At 49.2% G+C, this 23,062-nt stretch overlaps 8 protein-coding genes across 8 annotated transcripts, besides 1 other annotated feature; 3 read left to right on the forward strand and 5 right to left on the reverse strand.

Annotated features, from left to right (window-relative positions):
- Nucleotides 1-144: 144 nt before the first annotated feature.
- UA08_05423 (hypothetical protein) lies at nt 145-2,096 on the reverse strand (the record flags this gene model as incomplete). The annotated part of the gene is made up of 2 exons (XM_020267743.1): nt 145-1,474; nt 1,558-2,096. The coding sequence occupies 2 exons, from the start codon at nt 2,094-2,096 to the stop codon at nt 145-147; spliced, it is 1,869 nt and encodes a 622-aa protein (XP_020119648.1).
- A 1,285-nt stretch (nt 2,097-3,381) lies between these two features.
- Nucleotides 3,382-6,509, forward strand: UA08_05424 (hypothetical protein; the record flags this gene model as incomplete). Its single annotated transcript, XM_020267744.1, has 3 exons — nt 3,382-5,346; nt 5,405-6,386; nt 6,442-6,509. The coding sequence occupies 3 exons, from the start codon at nt 3,382-3,384 to the stop codon at nt 6,507-6,509; spliced, it is 3,015 nt and encodes a 1,004-aa protein (XP_020119647.1).
- Nucleotides 6,510-6,963: 454 nt separating this feature from the next.
- Nucleotides 6,964-7,050: a repeat region (Identified by RepeatMasker using a combination of RepBase library and repeat library created with RepeatScout).
- A 1,237-nt stretch (nt 7,051-8,287) lies between these two features.
- UA08_05425 (hypothetical protein) lies at nt 8,288-9,816 on the forward strand (the record flags this gene model as incomplete). The annotated part of the gene is made up of 2 exons (XM_020267745.1): nt 8,288-9,474; nt 9,543-9,816. 2 exons carry the CDS (start codon nt 8,288-8,290, stop codon nt 9,814-9,816), a joined length of 1,461 nt encoding a protein of 486 aa, XP_020119652.1.
- Nucleotides 9,817-10,180: 364 nt separating this feature from the next.
- On the forward strand, nt 10,181-12,627 carry UA08_05426 (hypothetical protein; the record flags this gene model as incomplete). The annotated part of the gene is made up of 3 exons (XM_020267747.1): nt 10,181-11,081; nt 11,140-12,515; nt 12,571-12,627. 3 exons carry the CDS (start codon nt 10,181-10,183, stop codon nt 12,625-12,627), a joined length of 2,334 nt encoding a protein of 777 aa, XP_020119651.1.
- A 485-nt stretch (nt 12,628-13,112) lies between these two features.
- Nucleotides 13,113-15,091, reverse strand: UA08_05427 (hypothetical protein; the record flags this gene model as incomplete). Its single annotated transcript, XM_020267748.1, has 6 exons — nt 13,113-13,654; nt 13,722-14,226; nt 14,284-14,802; nt 14,858-14,886; nt 14,948-14,971; nt 15,037-15,091. 6 exons carry the CDS (start codon nt 15,089-15,091, stop codon nt 13,113-13,115), a joined length of 1,674 nt encoding a protein of 557 aa, XP_020119555.1.
- An 815-nt stretch (nt 15,092-15,906) lies between these two features.
- UA08_05428 (hypothetical protein) lies at nt 15,907-16,956 on the reverse strand (the record flags this gene model as incomplete). Its single annotated transcript, XM_020267749.1, has 2 exons — nt 15,907-16,242; nt 16,834-16,956. The coding sequence occupies 2 exons, from the start codon at nt 16,954-16,956 to the stop codon at nt 15,907-15,909; spliced, it is 459 nt and encodes a 152-aa protein (XP_020119556.1).
- Nucleotides 16,957-17,125: 169 nt separating this feature from the next.
- Nucleotides 17,126-18,665, reverse strand: UA08_05429 (hypothetical protein; the record flags this gene model as incomplete). The annotated part of the gene is made up of 3 exons (XM_020267750.1): nt 17,126-17,953; nt 18,021-18,403; nt 18,500-18,665. 3 exons carry the CDS (start codon nt 18,663-18,665, stop codon nt 17,126-17,128), a joined length of 1,377 nt encoding a protein of 458 aa, XP_020119557.1.
- Nucleotides 18,666-19,808: 1,143 nt separating this feature from the next.
- On the reverse strand, nt 19,809-22,286 carry UA08_05430 (hypothetical protein; the record flags this gene model as incomplete). Its single annotated transcript, XM_020267751.1, has 1 exon — nt 19,809-22,286. One exon carries the CDS (start codon nt 22,284-22,286, stop codon nt 19,809-19,811), a length of 2,478 nt encoding a protein of 825 aa, XP_020119834.1.
- Between the last annotated feature and the right edge of the window lie 776 nt (nt 22,287-23,062).

Genomic DNA, 23,062 nt, shown 5'->3' on the forward strand with positions numbered 1-23,062 from the left:
ATGTATATCATACGATAAATAAACCAAGAAGAGAGAGAAAGACAGCCAAAAAGGAACCATCAGACATACATAATAGTTGCACATGAACATAAAAGCGCAGCCAACAATCCGAAAATATAACGGTACAACGTAGCAGGACAGCAGTCAAATAATACTAAAAGCTTCTAGAGCATCCATGAACCCCCCTATGGCACTTGCGCCGAGAATTCCTCGCATCGCGGTTCGTTTTAGATCCCTGTGACGGTCATGCGGCGCAGGCGCAGGGCTTTGAGTATTCTTTCGGCGTCTATTATTATTGTTGTTATTGCTTCCGCTGCTGTTGCGTAAGGATCGATGGCGGTGTGGTTGAGTTGATGGTGTTGTTGAATATTGTTGAGGTTGGACCGAGTTATCAGATAGTGTTCGGACAAGGCTATGGGAAGGAGGATATGTGGGGTTTCGTTGCTGATGCTGAGGATATCGAGGTTGCTGTCGAGGCTGAAGGGAAGTGACAGGGAATCCGGTCGATGTGGGTGCCGTTTTGTAAAAGGATGACGACGAATTTGCAGACATGCTATTGCAATTGGACGGACTCGGCGGTGGCCATGCTGGTTGCGAGGTAGCTAGTCGGTCCGGGTGTCGGTTTATATTCGCCTGCGGCACTGGGATTGGTCGAGACTTGGGGGGCACTTGAGTTTGCGCGGGCCCAGCAGGCTGAGGGTTCTTAGGAATGCCCTCGTGCTGCCAGTAATTATTAGCATCGCAGCCGGGAACGGTATTTGCTGTAGAGTATGAATAAGGCCGGGATACGCCGTCCCTCGACTGACCAACAGAGACCTCTTCCTTGGCGTCAAATAGTCCCTGCTCTGGCATATTGTCAGAGTCGCTGTCTGCAAAGCCTGAGTTCGAGCGGGATGACTTCTTAGAACTCTTCTTCTCTAGCATTGAATCCTCAGAATCGCTATGAACATGCGCTTGCTTGTTCGAGTACAACTTTCGTAGTTGCGCTGCTTTCATGCGAGCTTCCTGCGAATGAGGTTCCCTCCAATTTGTCGTCACACCTTCGATGAAATATCCTTGCATGGGGCTCCGGTCAAGTGCCTCGTCGGAGTCGGATATTTCATCGTCGCTTCCAGAGGATACATAGGCCGGCAACATGCTCTTGACATGTTGTTGTCCAGCCTCTATGCGGATCCAGCGTTTCAGTAATGCATCAAGAACTTCTGCTGTAAGACGCAGCATGTCGTTTGGTGATTCTTCCATGAAGTTCAGCGACGATTCTACCCCAAGAGGAATAACAGGAAATTTGGATGACATTGGACTGCCCGAGGTCGTGTCTAAGCGACTTGAGCTGGGGGCTGTATCGATCGCTTCTTGCCGGGCAAGTTCCCATAATCTATCGAGCCTCTTTGTTGACCAATATCTGACAATCAGCATATTCTGCGCATCGGCCCTCTCTTGGACTATCAACTCGTCGGCGAGGGTGTTTAAAACGCTAGTGTAAATACAAAGGATTAGTCTAAAAGAACAAAGCACTGATGTAAACAATAAAAACAAGGGGCGTGTAACAGAAGGTACCTTTTTATTTCTTGCAAGCGACCAAGGTGAAGAATCTGTAGCATTACCATGAGGCTCAGCTTCAGCGACTCCAATTGAGCCAAGAGATAAGTGACGCGCTGCTTCTTAAAACAAGTCCTGAAGCGCTGCTGCACGGAGACTGCTTGTTCATTCGGTTCGTGCTTTTGCACCTTGTCCAGCATATCCTCAACCTCTTCGAAGACTGCTTGAGCCTGGTAGCTGATCTGGTGTGCCGTATCAACGCATTCCCGCGCGTGTACCGAATGCTCGGCCTGAAGACTCTGGCCCAATTGCTTAAGGCTCGTCGAGAACAGAGCGATGCCTTTGGAAATGCTATGGATATCTACGCCTAGGGGGGCGACCTGGCACGCAACGGCGTTCAGGAGCAAGGCCAGTCGTAAACCGGCACCGGCTACCCTAGTGACAGTGTTTGCCACACCTGCAAGAGCGATGACATTATTAGCTGAGCGGAGAGAGGTCTCTTCCGAGAGAAAGGAGCACGCACCCGTATTGTTCGGTACTGGTGTTGTCGCAGGCATGTTTTCTTCATGGGTCTAGAGATGACTATAGGATAAAATGCGGGCAAACATGGGCCTCATTTATTCCTTGACCCAGCATCGCCACATGATCCCAAGATCTCGCAGGGCTGCGGGGATATGGGGCCGAGGACAGTGCGCCATTTGAGGCTCAATGAAGCATCGCATCGCCGGTGATTGGCCTGTTGGCTGCTGTTTAGCCTGCGAGTCTATGCCTGTTGCAGGCCGGGGAAGCGAAGCCGAGGAAGATAAGCCTTACGGTGCTTCCATCGCGGCTTCTATTGGGAGCATTTCGGGGTTCTTCACGGCAGCGCAGCCCGCAGTCTTCCGGCGCAGCTGTTCACGGACAATGTCGATTCGTGCATGCAGAAAGAAGAACAAGGAGGAGAGTGTAAACATTCACACCGGCTCAACCCGTGAACAAAGCGAGGAAGGCGTATCACGTGTGCCTTTGTTTGGCAGGCGCTGGCCGGCTCGGAAGTGTCTACGATGCCGTCCTGTCTCGACGACGACGACGACATGCTGCGAACTCAGCTGCCGGACTCGCCCGGGAGTTTTTTCCCCTCCTAAAAGGACTCTCCTGTTGGACATTTCTCGCAGTCGTCTTTGTAGATGCTTTTTCCCCGGAGAAAAGTCTCCCCCAGCAAGTGCGTAAGCCATACGGTCGGTCCTCTTGGGAAGTTCGCAAATTTCCTCCTAAAAAAAAGGGTGCTCTGAGTTTCACTCGATAAGAGACCAAGCAGCCTAGGAAAGTAGAAGACGCCGAGAGTATCTCAAGTAGATGGCAAGATGCTGCTGCCCCTTGTTTAGTGCCGGCTCCTCGTTGGCCAACCAAAGCGCTCTCAGACTCCGTCATCCTCCACAGGAGCAACTCTCTTTTTCTTGCCTACGCGACTCCCTTCGTCGTAACGCCCATGGAATCGCGTCACCAGTGACCGTATGCGAGGAATTGGCGTCGTACGTCTTCCACTCGCCAGTGTTCGCCGTGCCTGACCTGCGTTTTCCGCTTTTCCGTCTCATGCAGTCCCCGCTCGTGACTTTCAACCCACCTGTGCTGCCAGCCTGAGAAAGAACACCTTGTGGGATAACAAAACGTCGTCGCTCGCCAGGCTTCTGGATTTCCTCGCATCACAAAGGCACAGCAAGGCCGGATTGTCTTCCGCTGGTCCGCGCGAATGGGTTGTTTGGAGAGAAATAACCTGAGCGACGACTCCCGTACGGATCATCTTACCGGCAGTGACGGGACACGGAAGTCCTAGCTATTTACAAGGGAATCGAGTTTTTTAATATGTCTTCTGAGCAAACAGCGTCAGGACCTGATGCTGAGTCCAAGAATCCTCCGCAGAGCGGCGAGGGATCGCAGTTGGCATTAGATGACTTTGGCCTTCCCATACGACCCAAGCACAAGAGGACAGATTCCGAGGGATCCGGTCCCGGATCACCGGGCTTCCATGATGCTGAAGAAAGACCAGTCCCAACTGATACTATACCCATCCAGACGACACAACACCATTCAGCGGCGGCGACCGAGACAAACAAGGGGGAGGATGACTTCCAGGCAGACGAGGTGCAGCCCTCTGCTCCAATTACCGGGCTAGGAGTAACAATTGAGAGCAACAATGATTCTGAATCGAGAGCCATTCACGGCTCTACTGCCGACAACCAAGCAGCAGAACGCCAGTTGGCGAGTCCCAAGAAAGAGAAGCATTCTCATAGCAAAAACGACTCAATGGGAGCTTCCGAATGGTCTCACCAAAAACTTACTGAGCAGCATTCCGATGAGGAGAGTGACAGCGAAGACGAATGGAAGGATATGCCAGCCCTAGGAGAACTCGATCATTATGACGATTACGGCAGGCTGGTTGCGAAGGGCTCGAAGCTGGATGAGGATGACTATATGGAGCCCGGGGCGGCAAGTCGAGGATACACACGTATACAGCTAGATGACGATGCCGTCTCTGTGACAAGCATGGACGAAAACTCGAGCTATCTTTTCAAAGAAGGTGGAACTTCGGTCGGTGTGGACGATGATACTCGCGATGCGCTTAGCCAGCTGCAGGCTACGAAGAACCTTCTGAGTGAAGGCCAACGGATCGCCTACGTCGGAGTTGTGCGCCTTACTATACATCAAATGACCAGTGATCTGGAGAATATCCCTGCCACTAAGTCCTCTAAGAAGGCCTTGTCGGACGCCCTAGACTCAATGAAGAAATGGAGTCAGGGAATAATGATACGACTCTTTGCTCATATGGACATTGACTCTGCGGAGCAGGTCATGATTGAACAGCTTACTGAGCATGGGGTTCAATCGGCGGATCTTGTGGCGCCTTTAATGAAAAATTCCCGAGTCAAAAATCCAATGGCCGAAGAGGGTCGTTCATCCCTCGGGTCCTCTTCCTTGAGCTCGCCGAATCCTGAAAATGACAAAAGAAATAGTTATTCTATTCCATCAAGCGTATCTCCCCCTGCTTATGAGGAGAGCATATCTCCCCCGCCCTATGCTGCTGAAACAGACGAAGTGCCAGCCGTTCAGACCCCATCTCAGATGCCCACATCGGCCAGTATAGACATTGATCTTCGATGGACTGTCCTCTGCGACCTATTCCTTGTCCTTATCTCAGATGCAAACTATGATGCCCGTTCGCGTTACCTGCTTGAGCAGGTTGGTAAGGCAATGAATATTTCATGGATGCAGATTAGTCGCTTTGAGAAGAAGGTCATCGATGCTCTAGAAATGGAGCAAGCTGCTGAGAAGGAGAATTGGGATGAATCAGAACATATGGAACAGCGACGAAAGCAGGCTTTGAAGAAGAAATACATGGTCATGGGTCTGGCGACTGTTGGAGGAGGGTTGGTAATTGGCCTTTCGGCAGGTCTTTTGGCGCCGGTCATTGGCGCCGGTCTGGCAGCTGGTTTTACTACTATTGGAATCTCCGGCACGGGGGCTTTCTTGGGCGGAACTGGTGGTACTGCACTGATTGCGTCCGGTGCAACTCTCACAGGAACCTACTCAGGCTTGAGGGCCTCTCATCGTCGGACAGGTGCCGTTCAGACTTTCGAATATCGTCCACTTCATCATAACCAGCGGGTTAACCTGATTGTCACTGTTTCCGGTTGGATGACTGGCAAGGTTGATGATGTACGACTACCTTTTAGTACGGTTGATCCCATTATGGGTGATCTGTATTCCGTCTTTTGGGAGCCTGAAATGCTCCAAAGTATGGGTTCCACAATCAACATTTTGGCAACGGAGGTAAGAAATATTGGTGACAGGCAGAAAAGCGATGGCTAACGGGTGTATATTTATATAGGCTCTCACTCAAGGTCTACAACAAGTCTTGGGAAGCACGATTCTGACAGCGTTGATGGGAGCTCTACAACTTCCTCTGGTGCTTACGAAACTTACCTATCTCATTGACAATCCTTGGAACGTGTCATTAGTGCGAGCGAATGCCGCTGGTCTCATTCTCGCGGATTCTATAATGAGTGGCAATTTGGGAAAGAGACCTATTACCCTTCTTGGATTTTCTCTCGGTTCGAGGGTGATATTTTCTTGTCTTAAGGAACTCGCCAAGAAAGGTGGCTACGGTCTTGTGCAAAACGTCTATTTATTCGGCTCGCCAATTGTGGCCAATAAGGATGACTATCTCAAAGCGCGAAGCGTCGTAGTCGGAAGATTCGTGAATGGCTACTCATCCAACGACTGGATCCTAGGTTACTTGTTCAGAGCTACTAGCGGAGGTATCATGCGCGTCGCTGGTCTTGCTCCTGTTCTTAACATCCCCGGTTTAGAGAACTTTGATGTGACGAACTTGGTCACGGGTCACATGAACTATCGTGCAGCCATGCCGCGGTTATTGCGTGAAGTTGGTTGGGAAGTGTTGAGCGATGAATTTGCAGAAATCGAAGATCCTGATCCTGACAACCATACCGAACGACAACGAGAACTAATTCGTGAGATTGATGAAGCTCGCAGAGAAGCAGAGGAGAAGCCAGACAAGAAGAGATTTGGACTGTTCAAGAAATCGACCCTGGCGAAAAAGAAGGGCTGGGAGACGTACGATCCAGATTTTGCAGATAGTACGTCGCACCCGAATTCGCCCAAGTCACCGTCCGGGCATGACAGCGTCCTGTTCGACATTGATGCTATCAGAGCGGAGCTTGCATCGGAGCAGATTGAGGTTAAGCAACTCGAATCAACGCTGCCACCAATCAAGGTAGACTTGAACGGCCGCAATGCCGATCCGTCGAGCCGACCAGATCTACGACAATCAAAGAGCGAGAGTGACGCTGGTACGTTAGCAGATAAAAACAACTCTATAAAGAATACTCCCGACACTGCACACAGAGACTTCACTCATCTCCACAACGGAGGAGGAAGAGAAGAAGAAGAAGGAGAAGAAGATATTCAATTGACGTTTGACACGGCATATAATATATCGACAGTGACGGAATCCAATAAACGCGAAAATTATAATGACTACAGTAATCACAACAGCAATAATAACAAGCTATACGATGATGAAGATATCGCAACGACTCGGCCGGCTTTACATTCAGTTGCATCGATGCCAGTTGACTTCGGACATAATGCCTGGGCCGACAACGAACATTATGGAGAAGAGGAGGGTGAAATCCACATGACTTTTGAATGAAATGATTGCATTGGGGGCTGATATTTTTCTCTTTTCACCCCCCCGCTGTGTTATTCTTTTGGTTCAATATGATATAGATTTCTCGCTTTTTGTCATGTCTTCATATTTTCTTATTCGCATTTTCATCATGATTGAGCATTTTTCATTTTGATATTCGTTGGCAAAGCAGGCAGTTTAGTTTGTTTTCGAGCATGATTATGGAGATAATAAGGCGTTTGTTCCTGTCAGATAATCAGAACGTCACAGCCAATAGATAAGGAACGCTAATGCGTGAGAACAAAGGATTATCCAAGAACTGCCTTGCCATGGATATTAAGGTATACAGGCGGAGGTCATAGGCTTATGTGTGTATCCTTTCATCACATCACGATCATCATCACAGTCTCAAGGCGATGGATGACATGCCGGCTGGAGAAGGCGAATGGGAATTGTCCGGACCGACCATCTATTTCAACGACTCCTCCACTGAAGACGCAGTAGACTTACCTCCCGTTACCTCGAGTGATTACCTTGCCTCCATTCCCTGTAGAGCCAGTGAGATCGAAGTGATTGTGAATCCTCACGGGCGGTACGCTTTATCCGTGTTATTTTGCAGTTTTTCGCTTCTTATTACTAAACATGATACATAGAGATGGAAATGTTTATAAAAAAAAACTGCTTCAACGGCTGCTGCTCATATGTTAATTGTCGAAGGACAGGCTCAATCTGACGACCAACGTGAAGAGCTGGAGGGATTAGTCAAGGAAACTGTGGAACTGGTCCAGGAGCGCATTAATGATAGGCGAGCAGAGTCCCATTGAATGGTTTATTAGGCTAATTAAAAGCAATTTCTCCAATCACGTCCGAAATTTCATAGTTGGGTTGACAAGACCTGCGCGGAAATTATTCATATAAGAAACATCTTTCCGGGCTTCTCTTGAGACATTCAAGCAAGGGGTCTTCTCTGTAAAAAGAATGTCTGAAAATGCAGCCCGCAATTGTGCTTGAGCTTGGCCGTGTGGTAAAATGGCCTCTTCAATTGTAATTACACCAACCCTACCATGTATGTTAAGTAATATGTGCGAGAGGTGATGGCGGTCAGGAAGGCGGTGAGAGCACACGGTTTTCTGACCGGCAGACACCAATCGACGCGTGCTTGAATTTTTCTTTCCCAATTATCATTCTGCCGTCAATACGCGTGTCGGCCGCGCCGCGTTGCGATTTCCGCTATTTCAAGAGCAATTGGCCTGCCGTATGTATATCTCAAGATTCGGTTATTTTGAATTGATTCAGAGGAGGAGGGAAAAAAAAAAAAGAGAAATAGAATAGATCTTATGGCTGACCATGTTCATTGCAATCAGTACGTGTTCAGATCATACTAGATTCATCCCGATGCATACATACATAGCATGAGAGACAGTCGCAGCAAGCAATCCAAAGTCACGAAGTGAACAAACACTCAGGCTGCTAGAATCCCCATTCGATAGTCTTGCGACATGTAGTCGCGCTGTGTCCACCCAATTTCCGATTGTTTCGTGCTTTCTCGAGCACAATCGCACCATGTATAGACGCACCAGACTGGCCAGAGATGCCTCGATTGCCCTGACGAGAGAAAATAATCTGCGCGGTGTGCCTTTGTCGCAAGTTGGTGGGATAAAGATCAAACAGAGAGACCACAACAAGGGGGTCGAAAACAGCCCCCATGTGAAACAAGAGCCTGGCACTGACGATGAACCGCTGAGTTCCAGCGAGGAAGAAGAAACGAAAGAAGAAGGAGAGGAAGAAGAAAAGACGATAAAAGAAGAGGAGGAGAGAAAAGTGGCCGCAAAGAAGGCAGGCGCCACTAAGCGAAAGCGCAATGGAAGGGACGACCCAGAGACGAAAAGCAAGTCACAGAAATCCAACCCGCCATCGAGTGCTCCGTCGGACGAAATCTTTCACTCTTCACTTAATACCAACAAACCAAGGAAAAGAACCATGTATGGTAAATCGAGCCAACATCTCGCTTCTAGCCAAGATAGCTTCAAGCAACCGCCGCCCGAGTACAAGGACAGCAGGCTCCAGAGTACGCCCGCATTTCAAGTTCCGCCGACTGTAGAAGTCGACGGTCTCCCTAGTTTGCAAAAAGAGCCCGCGTTTCGTATGCCTGCAGCAATTCAGGATAGCCATGAATTGCACGATGTCCAGTTCATACAACCTGCTGCATGTGCTTCGAGTTCTGCCCTTACTGCCGGGGACCTTGATTTTATCCTCGACGACGATGACGATTTATCCCCTCTCAGCTCGCCACCCTCCGACGTGTCCTTGGCTATGGCAGCGTTTGCTGATAAGGGAGCTGCGACCTTACCAGTGGACCCAACAGTGACGGGCACGACCGAGCAATCGCGTTGTCCGAATTGTAATGCGCCAGTTGATGCAGACCTTCTCGACGAGTTTCTTGCACAGCGTGGCCGTCGACTAAGGGACGAACGTTTGTTTTGTGAGCGCCACAAGGCCCACAAGGCTGAGAAAGAGTGGTCCGCCAAAGGGTATCCCACAATCGATTGGCATACATTTGACGAGCGAATTCAAAGACACTTTTCAGCGCTTGAGCGTCTGCTCGTGCCTAGTCCGTCGTCCTTTTACAGAGGCCTCTTAGAGAGTTCGATGAAGGCTGGGCAGGCGAGGGTCTTCAAAATGTCTTTAGAAGAAGATAATCTGGAGAGTCTGTCGTGTGGATACTACGGCCCCAAGGGAGCAAGCAGAATGTGAGTACTTTTTCAACTCATCTTTTATATAGAGAGGAGCATCGCCCAATTGACAAGATGACTAATAGGTTAAACTCCGTGACTTCCAAGTATTCTCGCAAACTGCGCCAGCTGGCGGCTATGGATAAAATCCTCAAAACGGCCGGTCCCACTACTTATGCGCAGGCCGTGCTTGTCCCCGAGTTAGCAGTTCTATTGATCAAGGAAGATATGAAGGTGGACAGTCAAGATGCTCGTGAAATCCTCAGAGATAGTACGGACATCGGAAACCGACTGAACGCAGCTGAAGATGACCAGATCCCTGTGGCTGAAGACGACGACGATGGCGGCAATTACATATAATGTGCTACTTTCCCCCCTAATTCGAACCCTATCATATACCCTGCAATGTTCTAGTTCCTGCTTGCAGCCGGACTGAATATCATAATCTGTTGTGTGAGATGAATATATAATATAAAATACAATATAGGGGTCTGCTATGTGTAAAATACGCGTATAATTACTGTAATACAGCACTGTACTTACCTGCCAAGTACGGTCTAGCGTGGAGAACATCACGTCACCGCCCTCTTATCTTGTCTGCTCTGCTTAGACTAAGAGCACATCATCGCGACACACGCTGCTGAGTTCTTCCTCGACCATCATCAGCAGGTGCTCGAGGGAATGCTTCTTGCTCTTTCCCTCTAGACACAATCTTATCGACGCCATGAAGGAAGAAGCAGTCCTCGACATGCCTGCCTCGGAGACAACTCCGCTTCTTGTCGTCCAGACTGCTCCCCGGCGTCAGCGCTACCCTCACCATGTTCTACGCCGCACCTGCACTGTGATTCTTGGTGTTGTGCTTGCTGTTGCATTGACTTTGTTTGTTTTGCCGATTCGACTTGTGTCGCGCAACGACGGCTCTCTTTCGGTCAACGTTCCATGGTCCAAGTCGGACTCCGAGTCATGGCCCCACGGAGACGGTCTCACTTATAAAGAGCTGCAAGCAATTCTACAAGAGACGCCCATAGCAGGAAAGATCGAAGAGTGGAGCAAATATTACACTGCAGGACCGCATTTAGCAGGAGCCAACTTCTCTCAGGTGCTTTGGACACAAGAGAAATGGAAGGAATTCGGTGTCGATGACACCACCATTGCGACCTACGATGTTTACATCAACTATCCGCTAGACCACCGTCTCGCCCTGCTGAAAAAGAAGGGTGCTGACGACTATGATATTGCCTTTGAGGCAACCTTGGAAGAGGATGTCTTGGAAGAAGATAGCACAAGCGGCTTGCCAGACCGTGTCCCTACTTTCCATGGTTACTCGGCTACCGGAAACGTCACTGCTCCGTTTGTTTATGCCAATTTTGGCACATACGAAGACTATCAGGATCTGATTGATGCGGGCATCTCCGTTGAGGGCAAGATTGTCATTGTCAAGTATGGAGGTCTCTTCCGTGGCCTGAAGGTGAAACGTGCGCAAGACTTGGGCGCCGTAGGAGTAATCATCTACTCGGACCCTCAGGAGGACGGCGATGTTACGGAGTTGAACGGGTACGAAGCATACCCTGCTGGACCCGCTCGGAATCCAAGTGCGGTTCAAAGAGGCAGTGTTCAATTTCTCAGTACGTAGAGTTCCATATTCGTGTGTTCTCAACTGATTGTGGGTTCCTTGAAATATAGGTGTTGCACCAGGTGACCCAACCACTCCTGGCTACGCATCGAAGCCTGGCGTTGATCGACAATCTCCGGAGCATTCTATTCCAACGATCCCCTCTCTACCGATATCGTACACTGAGGCGCTACCACTTCTTAAAGCTCTCAATGGACATGGTCCAAAGGCTTCTGAATTCAATAAGTACTGGCAAGGAGGGGGTCTCGCTCACAAGGGTGTTGAATACAACATTGGTCCGACACCCGATGATATAGTGATCAACCTCTATAATCAGCAAGATTATGTTACAACACCTCTCTGGAACGTGATCGGGGTCATCAAGGGCACTATTCCAGATGAGGTAGTTATCCTAGGTAACCACCGCGACGCTTGGGTTGCAGGTGGCGCCGGTGATCCTAACAGTGGCTCGGCGGCTCTCAACGAGGTGGTGAGAAGTTTTGGAGAGGCTCTTAAGACCGGATGGAAGCCCCTCCGAACCATTGTTTTTGCTAGCTGGGATGGTGAAGAGTATGGGTTGGTCGGATCTACTGAATGGGTCGAGGAGAACCTGCCGTGGCTCACTGTCGCAAATGCCGTATACATCAATGTCGACGCAGCAGCAACCGGTCCGTCATTGAGCGTGAGCGCTAGTCCCCTTCTCAATAAGGCGTTCTACGAAATTACGAGCATAGTCCAATCGCCAAACCAGACAATCAAGGGCCAGACGGTCCGAGACACATGGGATGGGCGCATTTCCTCACTTGGTAGCGGAAGCGACTATACAGCTTTCCAAGAGTTTGCCGGAGTTCCCAGTGTATCCTTTGGATTCAGCGGAGGCAAATCCGATCCGGTATATCACTATCATTCGAACTACGACAGCTTCGACTGGATGAGGCGCTTTGGTGACCCTGGCTGGCACTACCACGTCACCACCGCCAAGCTATTCTCCTTACTGGGAGCTTACTTTTCAGAAAAGCCGATTTTGGGTTTTAACGCTACAGACTATGCGACACATCTTCAGCAGTATGTTGATCACATCAGACCACACGCAGACAAGCTTCCCGAACAGACTCATTTCAGTTTCGGTCCACTGGAGAGATCCATCTCTCATCTCCACGCTGCGGCGGTTGATTTCGATGCCTATGCTGCGGACCTTGGATCCCAACTGAGCGAGGACGTACCTTGGTACCACTGGTGGAAAAAGCTGCAGCTATTCTATAAGATTCGCGGTGTCAACACTAAATACAAAAATTTTGAACGGAAATACTTGTATGAAGATGGCCTGGATGGACGGAGCTGGTTCAAGCACGTTGTCTTTGCTCCTGGTCTCTGGACGGGTTACGCTGGAGCGACCTACCCAGGATTGGTAGAGAGTTTGGATGCGGGCAATGTCACGAACGCCGTGGTAAGTTTGCTTTCTTTTTCTTGGGTGCAGGATTAGTCCACTAACGTAGTCACAGAGATGGAGCGAAATCATTCAAGAGCGAATTCACGAGGCGACCAAGTTGCTTGAATAAACTAGCATCACTTAGTGCACTATCTGGAAATTGGCCTCTCGGCGCCGTCACAGGGCAAAAGTATATGTATATTCTCAGCAGAGTGAACTGTATCACTCTCGGATGATGTTTTTAAATTGGTTCTGATCTGCCCCATGTGCATATTGACACCAAAACAGCAATCAATATATGAAATTCAAATCCAGTAGAGCCTAGGTAGATTTTATTATTTTAGAATGTATATTCGTTTGCACTATCTGGTAGAAATATTATCGTCCACGAGCTATAACCGTAGTCTATACATATCGTATCGCAATTTGCAGAATGAAATGATCATGAACATTGAAAGGCCGATGCATGCTTTTTAGTCATCATATCAAAACCAACGCCATGCAATCATAAACCCTTTGTATCAAGGCGAAAAAAAAAAAAAAAACCAAAAAAACAAAAAACAAATGCAACCCGAAATTTCCCTTCACTTTTGTTAAATGGTCAGTCATATATTATCATTCGTTGTCGGCATGGTCCCCATCTACTTCGTCCTCATTCTCGTCGTCGTCATCAGGTGAAAAGCCATCAGACTCCTCAATCAAAAACGCAGGTGTTGCAGCAAACATAGCCAACACGGTCAAAATCCACCATGGGATAACCACATAACCAAGCTTGACGCCCTCAGTGAATGCGGCGCCCACAATCGCCGGGCCAGTGGCACGCCCAATCGCACTAACGCTAACGCCGACGCCATTCAAAGTACCCAGAATCTTGAGACTAGACGCCGTATTAGTGAGCAGGATAGTGGTGCACGGAAAACTGAATATGACGAGGGCCAGCTTGGACATGAGAAGGAGGAAAACTGCGAATGTGCGGGTTGACGGTGGCACTAGCACGATGAATGGCGTTACGAGGTAAATGACTGGGAAGAGAATGGCGACGACCTGGAAGCAGCGTAGAACGCCATAGCGGCGAGCGGCGACGGGGAAGAAGAGAAATTGTACGAACATGCCGATTATGCCGATGAGAGTGTATAGAATGCCGATTGTTTGGGAGTCTGGGTTGTCAGTATGCATACCATGTCGTCAACATAGAAAAAAAGAAGAAAGGAAGTGTATACACACCAAGGCCAAGCCCGCTGGTAAATTTGAATGGGAGGTTCACGTCCGGGTTATCAATCATGTCCTGCTCAGGATGATGCAGGAACACAGGGAAGAGAGAGTCGAATCCCATGCTATGCAATGCCATCATGCCGTAGGCTAACAGAACCAGACTGGACTGCGGAGTGAAGACGGATTTGAAATTACGAATTCCGGTTTTGGTGGAGTTGCGTCGGGCGTTCCTATGGTCATTGTGGTGAATATCGTCATGGCCGTTAGTGATAGTAGAGGTTTTGGTGGTAGTGGCAGTACTCGTGGTTACAACACTGGCTTGTTTTGTAGTTATTGTAGCATAGTTCTCTTCATCCTGTGCGCTTTCAGTGGCGAGGAGCCTCGTTCTTTCATTTACAGCCGCATCATATCGAGCATAATGGTGCGGCTTTGATCTGCTCGATGAGCAGGACTGGGTCAAAAGTCGACCGAGAACCAACCCATAATCGCGTTTATGTCGGCGGGTTTGCAGTGTCTCCTTTAGATTGACATATCAGTATATTTATCTCACGCCAGGAAGTGTCGTCTCTCTTACCTCTAGGAATAAGAACCCCGTGGTAATACCAATAATGAACAGTAGCGCAGAAAGCACATTGGGCAAGGCAAAGGGATACTCCCGGAAGATTTTCCACCCACCAAAAATATCTGGATGTTTCACGGCCGGATTGGCCAGGGCCCCTCCAAAAGCAGGTCCGAATATACTGCCAATCGTCCAAACTAAGGGCATAATACTAAACGCGCGGGGCTGCAGCTCCTTTTCAGGAACCAGCTCTGCAACCATAGTCCGGATGATGCCCACGTTACCGTTCATGAGGCCCAAGAACGCTCTTGCAATCAGCAAGGAGGTGAGAGATTTGGAAAACCCGAACATCAGCGAAAAAAACATGGTTGACGTGAGGCCCATGAGGATTGCGTATTTGCGTCCAAATCGATCGGAGAAGGTGCCCCATGGCACGGCCATGATGCACTGGCATCCAGCGACGACGGCGGAGGATACGCCGACCCATTTTGCGACTTCGTTCTTGCGGACGCCGACGCTTTCCATCATTTCGGGCTGGAGCTTGTCAGAAGACATGAAGTTCGTTTCTGTTAAGGTTGGCTAGACATACAAGGTAGGGCAGGGCCGATGTATACACCACTGGTGTTCAGAACAAATATCAGCTTACAGTTCAGTTTTATCCATCGACCGTCTTGCTTACCCGGTTCTGCAAATCGACATATTGCTGGCACACAAATCTATGAGTCAACACGGCTGTTGAGTGACATACGGGGGAGCTCCTCGACTTACACAGGATTAGCAGCTGCTTGACCGGCAGTAGCTTGGGCTGTCCATTGTGCACCATCGTGTTAACGACTGTTGAGGTGAGGTAGGCACATCTAGGTATCTACACGTGCGCTAAGAGGAAGAGAGGATACAGCTGGACCTGGGAAACATTGGAACAGACAAAACGAGGCTTGCAACGCAAAGAATAGTAATAGTAGTAAACAAAGACAGAGAGCGAGACGTCCAAAGGTGGAGAGAAAAAAACAGCAATTTCGGGGCAATACGTAATTTGTAATTTTCTTTTCGCAGACAAGTGCGGGGAATTGACTCTTGCGCGCGGAGAACGTTCCGGTACCAAACCCTGTATTGTAATACGCGTATTTACTAATTTGTATTCCGCATTTTGATACTCGTACCGCGTCTTCCAGCACGAGCTCTCCCGGTTGATGATTTTGCAATATCAATATGAGGCATGACTGACCGACTGACATGAATCGGCGCATATCGCGATGCCGCCACTGAGTGTCGGCGTTGGAAAACAAGTTGTATCCTGCTAATGCAGCTAAACAGGCCCTGTGACGGCGCAACCCTAGTTAACTTTCAGGGCCTAGACGTGCATAGCGCGCCTGCAGGAGCTGGGCTCGTATTCATCTGATCAGCAGGTTTTCTTTCAATTACTAATCTAATCAGAGATCAGTAATGTAGGTATCTACATCGAAATTATAGATTTCGCCATCAAATACGGAGCAAGGTATATGCTGATCGCAAACTCGAGTGGAGTGGTGGCATTGTATTTCCTAACCTTTTATTCATACACGCACATCGCCGTAACAAAGCAGCATCACTGGCTTATAGCCTTATACCAAGAGCAAGCACCCCCGCCCCCCCTGAAAACTAAACCCGGCTGGCCCTCTTATCCCTAAACGCCAGCCCGAAAACCAACAGCCCGTACGTCGCAAGCACGCTGAGTGCAACGGGGACAGGTTTGCGTAGTCGAATTGCACGAGGGACAGAGGCACCGCCCAGCACGGTTGAGGCCAGCAATCCAAGCTCCTCGCCGTAGGGCTGGTTGTTTCGTAGTCGTAGTAGACTCAGGAGGTAGAGTGCGCCGACGGAGAGGCCGGCGGCGATGGAGGGGATGGAGCCGGTTCGCGCATACCCGATTATGCCGCCGATGGAGGTTAGGACTGATAGGGCTCCGGCGGAGGCTGTGGTGAAATCCTGAGAGGGCTATTTTCGTCAAGTAAGGCTTTGGTTAGAGAATGCTTTGCCTTGATGGATTGATGGATTGTGTGGATGTGTCAACGCCATCTTGACATGGAACAACACCCACCATATTTGTACTATTGTTCCGTATTGATTAGACTGCTTAGTTCAGAGACGCTAAGTGGTTGGTATATGCGCTGTAGTGATGAGGACTGGCTGGGTTGAATGATCGGATGTTGTTGAATGTTGACAGCGCGAAGTGAACATCCGATGACGAGCTAAGTCTCTATTGCGATTGGCCCGCAACCAACCAACCAATCAACATCTACAATAAGCATATCTTCTCTACGTTGTGACATTGACACACCGGACGAGAATTGAAAATGAATCGTATATTACTCTAATCCTATATTTAATGCTTTGATTCAAGGACGTGCCTACCTTTATATCTAACCCAAAGAACCATCTTGTAGTTCAAAAAGAATCTGTCGTAGAACGACATTGGCAAATGCTCTGGGGAACTGAAGCAGCGCACTGGTCGTACAACAGAAGCGATAAGAAGGAAAAAAAAAAAGCACTGGCCTTATGCAGGAAGAGGCAATGACCCCTACTCACCGACAGATGACCAGCGACAATTAGAATCCTTGATTGGCTGTTCTTGGTCTCTTCTTTGGCATCGACAGTGGCGGCTTTGTGTGTATACACAGTGTAATGGAATAATGCGAAGTCTCTTGCCATGTTAAAGCATGTCAGGGGAAAGAATAGGTATTGTTCTCTTCAATCAAATGACGAATATTTCATATGGTTACGTCGAACTTAACTTGCTTGTCCAACAATGCCATCTTCCGATTGATCGCGATCATGAAATTTGTCGGCCTGGACCATATCTGATTTTCTTTTGTTGCTCTTAACCAGATGCATCGATGACATCGTCGGAGTTCGTCGTCGGCCGGGCAACTGCTGGAACAGTAGCATCGCTGAGTACGGTATCTGCTCCATGAGGAGGAGTATATGCATATCTTGGCAGAGTCGCCATCTTTTCCTCGGGGCTTGTCTCGTTGTCGGAATAAACCAACCTTATCTTTGATTTGTCCTTTTCCTTCTTTGCCTTCTTTTCCTCTGTTGGCACAGGCTTCTCCGCGGGTGATGGTGCGGCCTGAGCTTCCGCGGTTTTGGCAGCTCCCGAAATCAATTCATCAACCGAATTTGATAATGGCGTAGCAGATGAGGCAGGAACAGAGACCTCCGCCAGTGCCGGATATTGCCCATACGCCGGAGGAACGCCCGGAGAAGGAACGCCAGGCAACGGATGCTGCATTGGAGGCAGTGGCTGTGAATTTATTTGGGGACCGCCAAAGGATGGCCGCTGCGGAAGGCCTGGCGCTGCTGGCAAGCTGCCCGGTCTCGGTGGATATTGAGGTAAACTCTGAGGCGGTGTGTGAGTCCTTGCAGGTTGTTGTTGCTGCTGTACAAATGGATGAGGGGAAACTGTAGTTGCGTATGGGGGTGGCGTCTGCCCAGCTTGGAACTGAGGTGGAGAAGCATACTGGGAGACACCATAGTGTTGCAGCGGGGGAACCTGCTGCTGACCATTTGGAGCATGATTTTGGTATACAGGACTCGGGGTATGTTGATAAGAAGGTGTGGCTGTACCATATGAAGGTGGATATGAGTATTGTGTGTTTGGCACGTTGCTCGCGGGTTGCTGGGCTGGCGGGTGTGGGAAGTTCTCTCCCTGCGAAAAGAATTAGTCTCTTCTCCTTTCCATTTCTTGAAGAAAAGGCTATAGACCAGATACTTACAAAGCCAGTTTGAGGTTGAGAAGCACTTTGGCCAGCTCCCATGGGAGTAACATTACCGCTGCTCCCTTCAGTAGACTTTTCAGATGCCACTTTCGCCTTGTGCTCTGCTAGACGCTTTTTCAGATCGGAAATCTCTAGCTTCGGCTTCTTCGCCTGGCCGCCATCCTTCGCAGCTCCGGGTGGAGGATTCCCCGTAGCTGCGCGACGCTCAGCTTCAGCCTGCTGGAATTGTGTAAGGACGCGCTGATTGTGAGCTTGAACGATATCTTCGGGGACACCTTCCATGCCAAAAATCTCAATATCAAGACTTGTCCTGTTAGGCAGCGCATTATCGACTTCACTCAGCTGTTCTTTGTGGACTTGGCTCATATGAACCGAAAGGCCTTGACGGAGAAAATAGATCAGCCAGAAATACAAGAAGGTTTATCGGCGAAATGGAAAAAAAAAAAAAAAATAAAAGAAAAAAGAAATCCACCAACCTCCAGCCGTGTTCAATCGTCGACCACATCGCTCGCATTTGAAATGTTTCGCTTTTTGATGTGAGATAAGGATTTTTAAATCATCGAAATCTCGTTCGCAATAGTAGCACCATGGTCGCGCGAGCAACTCCTCCAAATCTGGGTGACCGCGCTTTTTCTTACCCATTGCGAGAACCTTCTATAGTATATAATCTCCTATATAATCTGCAAGAGAGCAGTGACCGTCTTGCTGCGACACAATAGGTTGTGAGTCACCGGGTAGTTGGATGAAGCGCAATGGCGACAGATGGACTGACTTGTCAGTGAAGGTTGAGTGAGAGTGACCGGAAGAGGCGACGGACTTGAGGTCAGCGATTGAAAGTCACGTGGCACTGGCGTATTTTATTTCTTTGCTGTACTACGCTGACGCCGGTTAATTACTAGCGTAATAAGTCAGCCAATGAAAGAGAGTAGTTGCCTATACTTCTATCATGCTATCTCATTGCAGAGCATACATATGTCATGCGATTATGATGTACGGAACTCATTGTTTCAGATACCTTTATTGACGTTCAAGTAGAAGAATAAAAATCTGAAAAATAAAAAATTTCATATGACAACGCCGCCGCAAAATCATGACCATTTGCAATCCATGTTCAACCCTGAAAGAAATATTGTCCCAGACCCAGATCCTGATGCAATGTACAATTTGAAGGCAAACCTTGACCCAGTAGTTATCCAACATGGTTGATGACCCAGCTTCAAGATATGCCAAATAATAAATGATGAGAGAGTAAAACACACCAAACGGTTGAACCGGGGCCAAAACACAAAGAAGAAGACACTCAGCAGGATTTCCCCATCTCAGCGCCGTAACCAAACGCACCGAAGATATCTTCAAGTTGGGCATGCACTGGTGGTCTATCCCGAAATGCAGCAACTCGACTTGATTCTCCAATGTGTCCAAACCCAGCAGATGAATGTGCAAGTCCGAAGTTTCCACCGATCATCTCAACTCCTGTACAGACTTTGCTAGACACATGAAAAATACGGAAAAAAAAAAAAAAAAAAAAAAAAAAAAAAAAAACAGAACGCTCGCCGCAAAGAACATAATAATCTTACAGGCCATTTATTGTTTGATTTTACAAGGCAAAAAAAAGGAAGAAAAAGAAAAATAGGAAAGTGAGGACATGCTTTTCAAGATGGCGCGGTATATTAAGGCAAATGTTAGTAATCACATGAAGAGAAAGGAGGGAGGGGGAAGTTGTATGTTCTCATGTTGGCCGCCATGTTCAAGTAAGATTGACCAGTAATTGACATTCAGCGCTCATCAAGGCCGCTGCGTCTGAGCTCCCTTTTGAAGCTGCATTTGAGGTCGGGTCGCATCATAAGGATATGTTGGAAGTGGCTGCATTATCTCGGGAGGACCAGCCTCATGGCGATGCGGGGGATTGGCCGGTGGAGGTGAAAATTGTGTTTCTCCATAGCGAGGATAAGACGGTGCCGAATTGGGGTAAGAAAAGAAATGTGGCGGACCAGTCCAGGAGGAGGCAGGATTTCTATCGAATCCTGGCAGGACTGGTTGGAGAGGGCGAGGAGGGACAGCAGCAGGAGCCGAATTTTGTGGAGCTAGGAAACTCGGCGGAGATCGTGGCCTAGATGGCGCAGATGGTGGAAGAAAATGAGCTATGGGTAGGCCAATTGCAGCTGGCGTGGGCGCAATCGTTGCAATTGAAGTAGATGTGGTCGTAGCTGGTTGGATTGGAGCAGGCTGAAGAGAAACAGTGGCTGCCATAGAAGTGGTTGCTGCTCTGGGTTGCTTTGAGACCGAGCCATCGGCCGTATCAGTACTTGTAGCTTTGCGCTTGCGAGTCTTAGTGGCAGGAGCCTTTTGAGGTTCTTTGGACTTGCGTTCAGCATCTGCCAGCCTGTCGGCTTCAATCTGTGCCTTGGTACGCTTCGGATTCCTAGTCCGTCCTTCTTTATTGAAACGCTTCCAATGGTCAAGCATGGCCTGAGTACGTCGCGGATTCTTGGATTTGGCAAGCAACTTGCGCCGATTCAACTCTAAAGCATCAACCACCTCACCAGGTTGGACAAGGTTTGGGGGCAGAGCCGCCAGGGCAGGGGGTGCTCCAGGGGTCGCAGGAGCAAGGGCCGGCTTTGGCACAGGAGCAATGCTAGCGGATCCACCAGTAGCATCGACGGACGCTCGATCAGGGGCTAACCCATCGGGTTGCGGAGATGGCGTAACGCCGTTGGATAACAACGGGGCAGTTTCCGCCGAGAGAGGCGCATTGACAGCTTTGGAGGCGATGGCTTTTGCCAGAGGGACCTGTGCAGTCCGCGAGGACGCCTTCAGAGTTCCGCCACGACCACGTCCTCCACGTGCACCGCGACCACGACCTCGCAGGCCTGGACTTGGGGGTGCCGTTTTAGTCTCGGGAGTTTCGACTGCTTTGCTAACAATAGAACGGGTAAGGCGCTTGAAAGGCTGTCCATCAATGTCTGATTCGAGGGCTGGAGTAGAGCTATCATGACCACTCATCTGTCGAAGTGCTGCAATCTCACTGTGAGGCACCTTGCGTTTGCGACTTGTCGCTCCTCTCCCCTCGAAAGGAGTTAATGGAGGGTCTTGAAACTTAGGAATATATTCCTGTCCATGCTTCATCATAGTTTTAAATCCATCGGGATTAGGATTGCTAGGGGCAACGTCGGCCTGCATCTTGCGAAGTTGAGCAGCAGTCGGTCTAAAGCCACCCTGAATAAAGGGATCTGGACACTTGAACAGGGAGCCCTTCTTCGGATCCCGCTTTTTGGGATCGTGTATGGTAGGATCGTATTTGTAGCCATATAACATCGCCTCCCTCTTGTCTTGGAATACTTCAGGGGGGTCCAAGGCCCGGGGGTTGGCAGTTTTCTTCGAAGGTTTGATTGCTTTGTTCATGTCCTCAATGGCCGACCATTCATCTTGCCAAGTTTTGAGGGCATGAGCTACATTCGCAGCTGAAGCGTGGAGCTCATCCGTGGACATTGTCTCGAAGTCCTTGAGCGAATTAAGGAAATCTTCTACAGGGGTCAGTTTCAGAAACTCTCCCTTCTCCGTCGTACTGCTCAGATACGGGTTCGGGCGAGTAGGAACATCGACGCTGGCCTTTCTAGCCGTCGTCTTTGATTGATCAAAGACATAACACCAGGTTTGGTCGAGCTCGGCGGTAGTGTCATCGTAATCTGGATTGAATTCACGGGCGTCATGCAGCTTCCAGTTTGCTAGCAGGCGATTTTCGATATATTCATGTGCCTGCTGGCGTCTCCAGTCCTGAAGCTTGTTGTGAAGAGCGCCTGTGGAGTCGGCCTTCAGGGCAGCATCAGAAGCAATCGCATTCGTTTCAGGTGTTGCGTCAGCGTTGGTGGCAGGAGCTGTAACGGTAGCGATGTGGCTTGTATCCAAGGCACTTCCTTGGCGAAACACATCACCATCGTCGTCCATGGTAGTCTCTGCATTAGTATCCTTGGTAGGAATATCATGTGCTGACAAGTTGGCAATCTGCGGATGCATGACAGCCAGATGCTCTTTGAGCACATCGTATTCTGAAGCGGCCCCGTGTGCGGGGGCTTCGAAATCCTTGGCGCACCACGGGCACTTGATCTGATGGTGAATTGAGGGCGGAGGCGACAGAGATGTCTCGATTGAGTGCGTGTTGAAGCCTTGATGGGCGCGAGCTGGTTCTGAGCAGTGGCGCTTAGCTACCGGCAAATCAGAGCGCTCATTGGCCCAGTCGGAGGACTGCTCCACTGCAGCAGCCATTGTCAAAGAACGAAATCGGCAGAGAAATACCGCTCGTTGATCCAAGGGAAGAATAGATCAATGAATGTGTGCTGTCCGTGATGTTAGTGAGCATGTACTCCGAACAATTGGGGTGATGCGGTCAAAGGCGCCAATAGGAGCACGGCAAAATCCAGGAAAAATGGGACGCGGCCAGTATACAATCAAGCCGGCGAGAAACGTCGATTGAGAGACAATAGAAGTCGTGCACAACAATAAGCATGCAGCGAGCCTCTCCTTTGCTCTTCGTAGAACAGACCAGACGCGGTGGATGTCGTCGTGTCCTGGAAGGGAAGAGGCCGCCAAAAGGACAAACGGAGATGATGCAACGGGGGCAGAGGACGCTGTCTGAGTGACAGACAGTGGCCATGAAGAAGACAACACGCAGGAAAAGAGAATTAGACGTACCAGAATAATCTATGTAACAAGAATCATGGAGGCGTGGAGGAGAAGAGGGCCAGGATGGTACCTGCGTTGTACACACAGCGAGAGGGAGATAGATCCCTGTCTCAGAAAAGCTCGAAGCAGGTTCTAAAACAAAACACGAGCTGCAAGATAATAAAGTAGGCCTGACTAAGAGGTTGCCAGATAGAGCAGCGAAGAAGAATAAGGCCGGGAGAGAATGGGAAGCAGAGGATTGCAGGAGGAGGAGAGAGCGAGGGAGAAAAGAGTATAAAGTCGAGGCAAAAGTGAAGGGCAGCCAGTCAAGAAGGGTTAGCGCCAAACCATACAACAACAGCACATTTTATATCCGCCAG

Source organism: Talaromyces atroroseus, assembly GCF_001907595.1.
Source record: "Talaromyces atroroseus strain IBT 11181 chromosome Unknown scaffold_6, whole genome shotgun sequence".
In the NCBI taxonomy this organism is placed as follows: domain Eukaryota; kingdom Fungi; phylum Ascomycota; class Eurotiomycetes; order Eurotiales; family Trichocomaceae; genus Talaromyces; species Talaromyces atroroseus.